General features: G+C 44.9%; 1 protein-coding gene across 3 annotated transcripts in view; it reads left to right on the plus strand.

The window, feature by feature from the left end:
- CSMD2 (CUB and Sushi multiple domains 2) overlaps positions 1 to 13,260 on the plus strand; it is a 248,594-nt gene that overhangs the window by 120,209 nt on the left and 115,125 nt on the right. For 2 of the 3 annotated variants that reach the window (XM_036396894.2, XM_054517183.1), the window contains 2 exons: positions 2,160 to 2,281; positions 10,461 to 10,564. The exons of the other annotated variant lie outside the window; for it this stretch is intronic. In XM_036396894.2, the coding sequence (XP_036252787.1) occupies positions 2,160 to 2,281; positions 10,461 to 10,564 (226 nt within the window). The remainder of the gene's footprint in view (positions 1 to 2,159; positions 2,282 to 10,460; positions 10,565 to 13,260) is intronic. 3 annotated transcript variants of the gene reach the window in all.

Here is a 13,260-nt window from a genome sequence, read left to right on the forward strand (position 1 = left end):
TTTCAGCCTCTCAGCCCCTGTTTGGGCACCTCCTCCTCCCCTCACAGACTCCTCCCAGCTGTCCCTAAATCCCTGCCCTTCCCTCTCTCCAGAACATTCTTTTAATTCAGGGATGTCAAACCTGAGCAGGATCACCCCTCTCCCTATTCCAGGTGTTTTCTCCCCTCTCCTCCCTCTCCTGTTAGAGGAAAGACTGGAATAAAACCTGGAAAAGCAGAGCTGGAGGGAGATTTTTAACGGGAAATGTGGAATTTTGGGGCTGTGCTTCCCCAGGAGCCTCATCCTGTGCCATGAGCCATCAGGAAATTGAGGTTTTTTTTTCCCATTTTTCCCATTTTGCCCTTGGCCATTTTGTTTTCATTCCCTCTCTGAAATGTCACATTGTGATATTTGTAATGCTAATAAAGAACAACTTGTAATATTTTTAATTGAATCCCTTTAAAGCTCTTAAAATCATAAATAGGGTTTTTTTTTTTTTTCCCCAGTTCTTTTTAATTTCATCTGCAGATTTTTTTCAGGGCTTTGGAATCCCATGTAATTCTTGAAACAAGCCTGGAATAAATTGAATCAGTGTAAGAGGATATTTGGCATAAATATGTGACACTGTAAAGGAAATTTATGGTGTCCTCCTGCAAGAGATAAGAAAGGATTTGCCAGCATTATTCTGTTTCTGTGAATCAACTTAATTTTTTTAGCTGCTGACTTTCATGTTTTGGGTATGTTTTTTTTTTTTTCTATTTAAAAACTTTGATTTTTATTTCATTTTTCTGCCACTTTTTCCTCCCAGTTTGTGCCTTTTTTTTGTTTGGTTTCCCTCAAATTCCAGAGTCAGTCCCAGATTTTAACCCCTTATTTCTTAATCCCCAGTGAGCAAATTCTGGGGGAAATTTCTGCAGCTTCCCCATTTTCAGCAGCTTCCCTCTGGATGCTGGGAGAGTCACTTAATCCCACCTGAAAAATGGGAATAATGGGATTTACCCTTTTTTTTACACTGTGGATGAGGCAGGAGAGGTTCAGCATCCTGGATAAGTGACCTCAGCTCCTTCCTGAGCTGCTTCCCAGCCATTCCCACAGCTTGGCAAGGAGATTATTTTCTATATTTTACAAAGAAAAAAAAATAGCCTTTGCAGACTCCAAAAATGCAAATACATCTCCAAAATTAAATTATACATTTAAATAAATAAATAAATAAACTTCAACAATAAATTAATTTTGAGGCTTCATCACAGCAGAGGATATTTCCAGAACCAGGATGTTTTTCCCCACTTTTTTTTCCTTTTTTTTTTTGTGGAATATTTCAGCTAAATATTACATCAAAGGCATTCCACAGGCAAAATTTTCCCTGCTTAAGCACTTTTTTCCAGCTTTTCCTTTACCTGAGATGTTTTGAAGATGCAGAGCTGAGTTTCCACCTTAGTTCTGAGCCCGCAGAAGGAAACCAGCTGATAAATACTTAATAATGACCTAATAAATCCTGGCTGTGCAGTGTTTTGGGGGTTTGATCTGCAGGAAGAAAGGGAATGGGGTTTTTTGGGGACATCAGGAAGGAGACGTGTCGTTCCTGGCCTGGATGGGGAAGGGTTTTTGTGAGGAAAAAAGGAGGAAGAAAAGGAAATAAATCAGTGTGAGCATAGAGAGTGGTTGGGTGTTGGTCTGAGGGGAGATGGGATTGAGGTTTGGTGGGATCAGGGGTTGATGAGATGAGGGTTTGGTGGGATCTGAGTTTGTTGGGATCAGAGGTTGATGAGATCAGGGTTTGGTGGGATCTGGGGATTTTTGGATCAGGGATCATTAGGATCAGGGATTATTGGGATCAGGGGTTGATGAGATCAGGGTTTGTTGGGATCATGGGTTGATGGGATTGGGGTTTGTTGGGATCAGTTTTGGGTGAGAGCAGGGATTGATGGGATCAGGGATTATTGGGATCAGGGGTTTTATGGGGTATGGGTTTTTGGGATCAAGAGTTGATCGCCCCACTCCTCATAGACAAACCCCTCATTTTCACCACCCGGGTGTAAAAAAGGAGCAGCGTAGGCCGCGAAAACACCCAACTTCTCCATTCTTTCCACCTCCTCCCTTTTCCACCTCCACCCCAAGCTCATCCCTCCTCCTGTCCCCCCCCCCCCGCCAGTGCTGAGTGTCCCCGTTTGTGTCCCCAGCCAGGATGTGTGACACGTACCTGCGCGGGCCCAGCGGGGTCATCACGTCCCCCAACTACCCCGTGCAGTACGACAACAACGCCTACTGCGTGTGGGTCATCACCGCGCTCAACCCCGCCAAGGTGAGCTCGGGGAGGGGGCTTGTCCCGGACAGACGGACACTCAGGGGTCACCTCATCACCCTCCTGAAAGGTGGCTGTGCCTCTGGGCCCTCAGCTTGGGAGGGGTTGTGAGACTCCTCATCCAGAGCGGCCGGGAACACAAACCCTGTGAGTGAGGAACCACTGAGGGAGCTCAGCCTGGGGAAAAGGGCACAAAGCTGAGACTCAGGGGTCACCTCATCACCCCTCACAACCCCTGAAAGGTGCCTGTGCTTCTGGACCCTCAGTTTGGGAGGATTTGGGACTCTTGAGCTCATCCAGAGGGGCTGGGAACACAAACCCCGGTGAGTGAGGAACCACTGAGGGAGCTCAGCTGGGAGAAAAGGAGACTCAGGGGTGACCTCATCACCCTCCACAGCTCCTGAAAGGTGCCTGTGCTTCCCCAGTTTGGGAAGGATTTTGGGACTCTTGAGCTCATCCAGAAGGGCTGGGAACACAAACCCTGTGAGTGAGGAGCCCCTGAGGGAGCTGGGGGTGGTCAGCCTGGACAAAAGGAGGCTCAGGGGTCACCTCATCGCCCTCCACAATCCCTGAAAGGTGCCTGTGCTTCTGGGCCCTCAGTTTGGGAGGATTTGGGACTCTTGAGCACATCCAGAGGGGCTGGGAACACAAACCCTGTGAGTGAGGAGCCTCTGAGGGAGCTGGGGATGTTTGTCCTGGACAAACGGACGCTCAGGGGTGTCCTCATCACCCTCCACAACTCCTGAAAGGTGGCTGTGCTCAACTGGGGCTGGGCTCTGTCTCCAGGAGCTGACAGAACCAGAGGACACAGCCTTAAGCTTCCCCAAGGGAAATACAGGCTGGGCATTAGGAAGAAGTTTTTTACAGAAAGAGTGATAAAGTTCTGGCATGGCCTCCCTGGGGAGGCGGTGGAGTCACCACCCCTGGGTGTGTTTAAAACAAGCCTGGATGTGGGATGGTTTAGTTGAGGTTGGGGCTGGGTTGGACTTGATGATCTTGAAGGTTTCTTCCAACCCCGTGATTCTGGGAATTTGTGTTCCCTGGGCATTCCTGGGGTGTTCCCTGGGCATTCCTGGGGTGTTCCCTGGGCATTCCTGGGGTGTTTGCTCTGCCCAGGGAGGTGGTGGAGTCCCCATCCCTGGGTGTGTTTAACAAAGCCTGGATGTGGCCCTGGGTGCCAGGGTTGAGTTGAGGGGTTGGGGCTGGGTTGGACTCGATCTTGAAGGTCTCTTCCAACCCAGTGATTCTGGACATTCTGTGAAGGTGAGTCTTCACCACCAGCTTGGGGCTGGGCAGCTCTGCAGCTCCAGGGAGAAAGGGTTTCTGTGGAATTCCAGGCTTGTATTTCATGGGATTCCAGGTCTGGGTTGGGAGGGACCTCGAGGAAGGGCAGGGACACTTTCACTGTCCCAGGTTTCTTCTCATTGGACACTTCTGGGATCCAGCCACAGCTTCTCTGGGAATTCCAGCCCAGCCCCTCCTCACCCTCACAGAGGGTTCAATCCCAATATCCCATCCAATCATTCCTTTCAGTTCAAAGGTGTTGAGGAGAATTGTTGATTTACAGAGAGGAGGAGATGAACAAAGGGGATCCTTTGCCCTGATGTTTTATGCAACAAAAGTTGGAATGGGTTTGGAGGCTGGGATGTGGTGGTGGAGTTTGTGTGCGCAGCCAGAAACATCCAGACACATCCAGACACTTCCAAACACATCCAGACAAATCCAGATGCTTCCAAATACTTCCAAACACATCCAGACAAATCCAGATGCTTCCAAATACTTCCAAACACATCCAGACAAATCCAGATGCTTCCAAATACTTTCAAACGCATCCAGACACATCCAAGCACATCCAGATACATCCAAAGAAATCCAGAGACATCCAAACACCTCCAGGCAAATCCAGACACCTCCAGGCCCCTCCAAACACATCCAGAAACATCCAGGCACTTCCAGACACATCCAGAAACATCCAGACACTTCCAAGCACATCCAGGCACTTCCAGACACATCCAGATGCTTCCAAATACTTCCAAACACATCCAGACACATCCAAGCACATCCAGACATAATCCAGACATCTGCAAACACATCCATGCACACCCAGATACATCCAAACAAATGCAGACAATTCCAGACACCTCCAAACACACCGAGACACTTCCAAACTCATCCAGATACTTCCAGACACTTCTAAACTCATCCAGACTCCTCCACTACCCCAGGTTGCTCCAAGCCCTGTCCACCTTGGCCCTGGACACTTCCAGGGATCCCAGGCCAGCCCCAGCTTCTCTAGGAACCTTTTCCAGCCTCTTCCCACCCTCACATTCCAGGTTTTTCCAGCCCCCCAGGCTCGGTTTCTATCCCCACACAGACTCTTCCCCGTGTTTCCCCAGCTGTCCTGAAATCCCTGCCCTCCCCTCCCTGCTGAAGGCTCGTTTTGTTCAGGGTTGTAATTAAAAGTGAGTGTAATTATTTGCAATCGAAGCCCCTTTGATATCTGGTGTGGGGAGGTGCCCGGGCAGCCCAGCTCATCAGGGCAGGGAGGCTGTGCCAGGAATGCTGATTTTTCCCTTTTTTTTTCCCCTTTATCCAGCAGAATTTCAGCCCCCAGGGGCAGAGGAGTGAAGTTTGGGTCTATCTCGTGCTATTTATGCAGTATTGTGAATTTATTGACGTTTTTGCACTGGTTTAAATTTAAATACAAGCCCTGTCTCTCCTTGTCGTGGGCTGAGACTGGAAAAAGCTGTGAGGGCACCAAACACTCAATTCCCATTGCTGGGGGAAAATGGGCAGGGATTGATCTTTCCCAGGCCAGGGCAGTCACACCTGTACAAAAAGGAGATTGGAACTGGTCAAATCCATTCATTTTCAGATTTCCCAACAAGGAACTGCAGGTTCTGCTCCGTCATCCACTGAAATGTGGAAATTTGTCAGCTGTGAGAGGAGATCCCATTGCCTTTGCCTTTGAAATGATAAATAGCTTTAATTAATTCAATTAATGTCAGTTTTTGAGGGATTTTTTTGGGGATTTAGGTGTTTGAGTGTCGTTTACAGGGAGGGAAAACCTTTCCTGAAGCAGGGAAGAAAAAAAGCAACAACCCCTGTGGGAATGCCACAGCTCTCCCTGCTTTCCTAAATTCTAAAAAAAGATTGGAATTGGTCAAATCCATTCATTTTCAGATTTCCCAGCTTGGATCAGAGATTCCACAGCCCAAGGAACTGCAGGTTCTCCTCTGTCATGGACAGAAATACGGAAATTTGTGAGCTGTGAGGGGAGATCCCATTGCCTTTGAAATGATAAATAGCTTTAGCTAATTTAATTAATGCCAGTTTTTGAGGGAATTTTTGGGGGGTTTAAGTGTTTCAGTGTCATTTACAGGGAGGGAAAACCTTTCCTGAAGCAGGGAAGAAAAAAAGCAACAACCCCTGTGGGAAGGCCACAGCTCTCCCTGCTTTCCTAAATTCTAAAAAAAGATTGGAATTGGTCAAATCCATTCATTTTCAGATTTCCCAACTCGGATCAGAGATTCCACAGCCCAAGGAACTGCAGGTTCTGCTCCACTGAAATGTGGAAATTTGTCAGCTGTGAGAGGAGATCCCATTGCCTTTGAAATGATAAATAGCTTTAGCTAATTTAATTAATGCCAGTTTTTGAGGGAATTTTTTAGGGGTTTAGGTGTTTCAGTGTCATTTACAGGGAGGGAAAACCTTTCCTGAAGCAGGGAAGAAAAAAAGCAACAACCCCTGTGGGAAGGCCACAGCTCTCCCTGCTTGTCCTGATCCTTTCCTGAATCCTAAAGGAGATTGGAATTGGTCAAATCCATTCATTTTCAGATTTCCCAACTCGGATCAGAGATTCCACAGCCCAAGGAACTGCAGGTTCTGCTCCGTCATCCACTGAAATGTGGAAATTTGTGAGCTGTGAGAGGAGATCCCATTGCCTTTGCCTTTGAAATTATAAATAGCTTTAATTAATTCAATTAATGCCAGTTTTTGAGGGGTTTTTTTCTTGGTTTTAGGTGTTTTTAATGGCGGAAATTTTAATTTCCAGGTTGGGAAAAGCTCTCCTGGAAGCAGGGAGGGTTGGGAAAAAAGCACCAAATCCTTTGGGAAGGTCCCAGCTCTCCCTGCTCATCCCTCAGGGATGATCCCAGCATTTCCTGGCTGAGGGAAGGATTGGGAATGAATTACTTCCAATAATTCCCATAAAATACTTGGAAATAATACTTTGTAATATTTTTTTTTTTGTAATCTTTTTATGGACTCCAGTGGTTTTTGGATCAAGTTCTGTACCATGGAGCTTTGGGAGGAGCAGGGAGCTGAATTTAGGAATTATTTGCAAGTCCTCTTCTCTGGCAAAAAAAAAAAAAAAAAAAGAGCCTGAGATCCACTGAGCCCCAAAATCCCCTCCAAATTTGCAGTTTTCCCCTCAAAATTGGGAATTTTGCATCCATAGGGTTGAGGCCTCCTCATTGAAAAATTGGGATTTTTTTTTTTTTTTTCCCTCTGCAGAGGGGGGACATCAAAACCTCTTTGGGGGATATTCAGGGTTTTTTTTTTTTTTAGCTGGGCCCTGGTGCTTTGGGAATTAATTCCAACCACGGTGGAAAAAGAAATCTCTGGGGAGCTGAGAAATGCAAATGATAATTGGGGGATTTGCATAAAAGCTATTTCTGGCCCTTCTTTGACATAATGGATGTTGCTGGTTGAGGTTTCTCCTGGGGTTATTCCCAAAAAAAAGCCCTGTCCAAGCTGATGGAGGGAGAAGGGGATGATTTATCCCAAAGGGAGGGGGAAATTCTGGAGCCTGAGGGGAGCAGGGAAATGAGAAATGTGCTTGGAAAGCTTCAGGTTAGAGCTGCTGCTCGGGAATGAAATATTGTGGATTTTTCTCCTCAAAATGTGACTGAACTTCCAATCACTTTGGAATCAGGAGTCCCATCCCATTTTCCCATCTTCCTGGCTTTGCTGATTGCTCCTTTTCACTCCAGCACTTCCAGGTTTGGGGTTGCTGGTGGCTCCCCTGGCTCTTTAACAAATCAGTAAATAATTAAATTAAATGAATTACACGTCCAGCTTTCAGAGCAAAACAAAAAAACAAAACCCAGGAAAATGGGTAAATAAATACAATATTCAAAAAACCCCAGGAAAATGGGTAAATAAGTGCAATATTTTTTTTTTTTTAAATCCCAGGAAAATGGGTAAATAAATACAATATTAAAAAAAAAAAAAAAAAAAAAACCAAACAGGAAAATGGGTAAATAAATACAATATTAAAAAACAGGAAATGGATAAAGAAACACAATATTTTAAAAAAACAACAAAACAGGAAAATGGGTATGTAAATACAATATTAAAAAAAACCCAGGAAAATGGGTAAATAAATACAATATTAAAAAAACAGGAAATGGATAAAGAAACACAATATTTTAAAAAAACAACAAAACAGGAAAATGGGTATATAAATACAATATTAAAAAAAAACAGGAAAATGGGTAAATAAATACAATATTAAAAAAAAAAGCAGGAAAATGGGTAAATAAATACAATATTAAAAAAACAGGAAATGGATAAAGAAACACAATATTTTAAAAAACCAACAAAACAGGAAAATGGGTATGTAAATACAATATTAAAAAAAAGCAGGAAATGGGTAAATAAATACAATATTAAAAAAAACAGGAAAATGGGTAAATAAATACAATATTAAAAAAACAGGAAATGGATAAATAAACACAATATTTAAAAAAACCAACAAAACAGGAAAATGGGTATGTAAATACAATATTAAAAAACAAAAAAACAGGAAAATGGGTAAATAAATACAATATTAAAAAAAAAAAACCAAAACAGGAAAATGGGTAAATAAATACAATGGGTAAATAAATACAAGCTTGTAAAGCTTCAGGTTAGAACTACACGAGCTGCTGTTCTACCAGAGTGAATTATTGTGGATTTTTCTCCTCAAAATGTGACTGGACAAATCATTAAATAATTAAATAAAATAAATTACATTTCCAGCTTTCAGAGGGAAAACAAAAAAAACCAACAAAAAAACCCCAAACAAACAAAAAAAAACCAAAACAAACAAACAAAACCCAACAAATCAAACAAACAAAAAAAAGGAAACCACAAAACAGAAGGCTGGGTAAATAAATACAAAATTCAGCACCCAAATCTTGGTGCCACGAGGTTGCAGTCTTGGTGTGCCAGGATGTAATTAGTTGTTTAATTAGGGTCAGGCTGCTCAGGATGCAGCTCCTGGAGTGGCTGAGGTAATGGTGTGTGCAGATCTGCAGCTCAATGTTCTCTGGGTTAATTAATTCCTTTATTCCAACTTTCCATGCCTTTCGAGCCTGCACAGGTTAATGTTTGGGTACTGAACACAAATTCACGTTGTCTGAAGCATCACCCGGGCTCCTGGTTCACCATCCTGGGGCTTTGGGGGAAAAAACTCTCATTTAAAAATCAGTTTAAATCCTTAAAGTTAATTTTCTGTGCATTGAAAAATACTGTGCTCATCCCTAGAAAAGAAAACACAGGCCAGCTCAGCCTGAACTGTATAAACACATTTTAAAGATTATTTTTGGGTTGAACTTTGAGGTCTTTATCCCCCTGGGAATCCACAGCTGCTCAGGTTTTGCTGCTTACAAAAACAAAGAAGGGCAAAACCAAGATTTTGGGTTTCCTGGGCTTTGGTTCCTTCTCCCTTTTGGTGATTTTGGTGTTGTGTGCTGAAAGAAGCACCAACCCACATTTGGGGATTTAATCTGTTAAAAGTCAGGGAATTTCTTGTATTTGCAAAGGTCTCGAGCATTTGAGTGGTTTTGGGGCTTTTTTTTTTGTCTTTTTGCTGATCAGATAAAGAATCCAGGAAAGAAAACTCCATTGATTTCTGCTGATGGGAGGTGTGAAACTCTTCTTTAATTTAGTTTTCTGTGCATTGAAAAATACTGTGCTCATCCCTAGGAAAGAAAACACAGGCCAGCTCAGCCTGAACTGTATAAACACATTTTAAGAATTATTTTTGGGTTGAACTTGGGGTTTTTTATCCCCCTGGGAATCCACAGCTGCTCAGGTTTTGCTGCTTAGAAAAGCAAGGAAGGGTAAAACCAAGATTTTGGGTTTCCTGGGCTTTGGTTCCTTGCATTTCTGCTGCTGAGGGATGTGAAACTCTAATTTAATTAATCTCTTCTTTTTCTGTTTGTTCAGCCTATCTCAGGCTGGGTTAAGGACTCTGCCCCCTAAATTGGATTTGAAAATCAGAAATTCCCTTGGAGCACCAACTTCCCTGGGAGTTCTGCTCCTAAGTGATGCAGAGGGGCTGCAAAAACCCAAAATTTGGGTGGGACAGGAGAGGGAAAAAAAGGGATTAGAGATGTGAAAATGCTGAGGGTTGTGCGTGCAGACAGCAGGAGAGAATTCTCTGACAATTCACAGAAATCCGTAAATTCTCTCCTGCTCTGGCCAGGAACCAGGAGAATTTCCTGAGCCACAGAGTAAAATACTCTGCATTTCCTGAGCCACAGAGCAAAATACTCTGCATTTCCTGAGCCACAGAGCAAAATACTCTGCATTTCCACCATGAACGTCCAAACCCACCTGCAGAATTCCAGTTCTGGGGAGGGAAACGGTGGGAAAAGGCACATGGAGCTGCAAAAAGCACACAAATATTGATATCAGTGAAGTCACCTGGGCAAGCAGGAGATGGAGCAGAGGTGATCCAAAGCACTGTAAAAATCATGAAGGAAAAAAAAAAATACAAAAAAAAAAAGACAACAAAAGATAAAAACACAAAAAACCCACCAAAAAAAAAAAAAACCAACCAAAAATTCAAACAAAAAAGACAAAAACCCCCAAAAAACAAAACCAACCAACCAAACAACAACAACAACAAAAACCACAAAAAAAAGAACAAAAAAAACAAAACAAAACAAACAAAAAAACCCGAAACCAAACCAAAAAAATCTCCATAAAAACCCAAAAAAAAAAAAAAAAAAAAACACCAAACAAAAAAAAATAACCCTAAAAAAAAAACCCAAGAAAAACCACCCAACTCTTGGGGCTGTTTTGGAGATTTTGATGCTCTTGGAAGCTGCTGCGGGATCCGCGGGCAGGGCAGGGCAGGGCTTGGTGTTAATTGATGAATAAATGGTGTTAATTGTGTCTTTGGCAGGTGATCAAACTCACCTTCGAGGAATTCGAGCTGGAGAGAGGCTACGACACTCTGACAGTGGGGGACGGGGGCCAGGTCGGAGACCAGAAATCCGTGCTTTATGTGTGAGTACCAGAGTGCACCTGCCCGGGTGGGACTGAGGGCTTGGGATGCAGGGATCCGGTGGTTTTAGGGCTTTTTTTAGTGGTTTTTTGTCACTTTGGGGACAGAAAATTGGATTTCCTTGAGTTGTTCCCTCTGTGCTTTATGTGTGAGTACCAGAATGCACCTGCCCAGGTGGAGCTGTAGGGCTTGAGATGCAGGGATCTGGTGGTTTTAGGGCTTTTTTTTTTAGTGGGTTTTTTTGTCACTTTGGGAACAGAAAATTGTCCCCTCTGTGCTTTATGTGTGAGTTCCGATTCCCTCCTGCAGGATTGCACCTGCCCAGGTGGGGCTGAGGGCTTGGCAGGCAGGGATCCAGGGGGTTTTGGGGCTGGTTTTCACTTTGGGGACAGAAAATTGGATTTCCTTAAGTTGTTCCCTCTGTGCTTTATGTGTGAGTATCAATTCTCGAATTCCCTCCTGCAGGAAAGCACCTGTCCAGGTGGGGTTGAGGGCTTGAGATGCAGGGATCTGGTGGTTTTAGGGCTTTTTTTAGTGGTTTTCTGTCACTTTGGGGACAGAAAATTGTCCCTTCTGTGCTTTATATGTGAGTACCAATTCCCCAGTTCCCTCCTGCAAGAATGCACCTGGCCAGGTGGAGCTGTAGGGCTTGAGATGCAGGGATCTGGTGGTTTTAGGGCTTTTTTTAGTGGTTTTCTGTCACTTTGGGGACAGAAAATTGTCCCTTCTGTGCTTTATATGTGAGTACCAGAATGCACCTGCCCAGGTGGGGCTGTAGGGCTTGAGATGCCAGGATCCAGGGGGTTTTGGGGTTGGTTGCCTCTTTGGGGACAGAAAATTAAATTGTCCCCTCTGTGGTTTATATGTGAGTACCAGAATGCACCCGGCCAAGTGAGGCTGCAGGGCTTGGGATGCAGGGATCTGGTGGTTTTAGGGCTTTTTTTAGTGGTTTTCTGTCACTTTGGGGACAGAAAATTGTCCCTTCTGTGCTTTATATGTGAGTACCAATTCCCCAGTTCCCTCCTGCAAGAATGCACCTGGCCAGGTGGAGCTGTAGGGCTTGGGATGCAGGGATCCGGTGGTTTTAGGGCTTTTTTAGTGTTTTTTTGTCACTTTGGGGACAGAAAATTGTCCCCTCTGTGCTTTTTTTGTGAGTACCAGAATGCACCTGGCCAGGTGAGGCTGATGCAAATTTGCAATATCTGAGACTGAACAAGGTGCAGTGCCTGGAATCTTTTCCCAGGAAGTTTCCAGTAAATTCCTGCTGTTAATCCTTCCAGGGATTTTTTTTTTTGGCTTTTTTGTTAATAATCTGGGAGGATTAATTGAAAAGTAACGAAATGGGAGCGAGCTGTGAAGACCACAGTGCTAATTAATGTGCTTGAAAGTCCATGGATCACTTTTTCCAGAGTTTTCTGCCCACTTTTAGCCGGATTATTCAGGAATAATACCTGGATACAAAGTGAGGTTTCTTTGGGAAAATCAAAATGCAGCAACTCCCGTCAAAGGCAGTAATTCCAATTTTCTTCCTTGCTCTTCACTTCTCCTTGGCTGTTGAGGAGCTCAGCCCTGCTGCCTTCCCAATCAAGGAATGCACTTGAGGGGAGCTGCAGAGCAGCAGATTCCACCCCAAACTGAGCTGGGAAGGATTTTGTTCCCGGGCTCATTCCCACCCCTGGAAAATGGGAGCAGGGGGCAGATTGTTAGGCTGAGCTTCCTGACTTGCAAGAAGGAATTTGATTTCCTGAAGTAACAAGCACCCAAATCAATCCCCCAGCTTGTTAAAAGTGGGGTGGCAAAGGATGCACGAAGCTTTGAAGCACCTTTTCCTGGAGGTTTTTCCTCTTGGAGTTTTCCTCATTCCTGCCTGGCTGCTGCTTCAATAAATAAACTGAGAATCAACAATAACACTCCTGAACATCTCTGGGATGCAAAACAGGCACTAAAACAAGATCACTTCTTCATTTAACCAGCAGCCTGAGATCAATAAAATGCTGCTGCAGGTCAGAGAAATCAGAGCAGAGGCCGGGGCAGAGCTTGGCTGGGATTGTGATTGCAGGAAAAAAAACAAAAACAAAAAAATCTACTCCAGGTTCAGAGCCTGGGCATGGCTGCTGCAGGTGCCCCTGTCCCTGGATGGGCAGGACAGGTCTGTGATGCCCAGGGAGGCCCCATTTCCCTGAGGTCCCTGCCCTGGAGAGGAGCTGGCACTCGGCAGGGAGCAGAGTTAATGTCACCTGCACTGGGAGGGTGACACAGCCCTGGGAGCTGCCACAGAATCCTGGGATGGTTTGGGGTAGAAGGGCCTCAAAGCCCATCCAGTGCCACCCCTGCCATGGCAGGGACACCTTCCACTGTCCCAGGTGCTCCCAGCCCTGTCCACCTGGCCTGGGGCACTGCCAGGGATCCAGGGGCAGCCACAGCTGCTCTGGGCACCCTGTGCCAGGGCCTGCCCACCCTCACAGCCAGGAATTTCTCCCCAAAATCCCTCCCAGTTCTCCCTTTTCCCAGTTTGAATTCACTCCCCTTTGTCCTGGCACTGCAGTTCCTGGTGCTGTGTCCCTCTCCAGCTCTCCTGACAGGAGCTGTGAGGGCTCCACTCAACCTCCCCTTCTCCAGGCTGAGCATTCCCAACTCTCCCAGCCTGGATCGCATCCCTCCTCTGGCAGGAGCAATTTCTCCCCCAAATCCCACCTAA

Source organism: Molothrus ater, chromosome 24 (assembly GCF_012460135.2).
Source record: "Molothrus ater isolate BHLD 08-10-18 breed brown headed cowbird chromosome 24, BPBGC_Mater_1.1, whole genome shotgun sequence".
NCBI classification, from domain to species: domain Eukaryota; kingdom Metazoa; phylum Chordata; class Aves; order Passeriformes; family Icteridae; genus Molothrus; species Molothrus ater.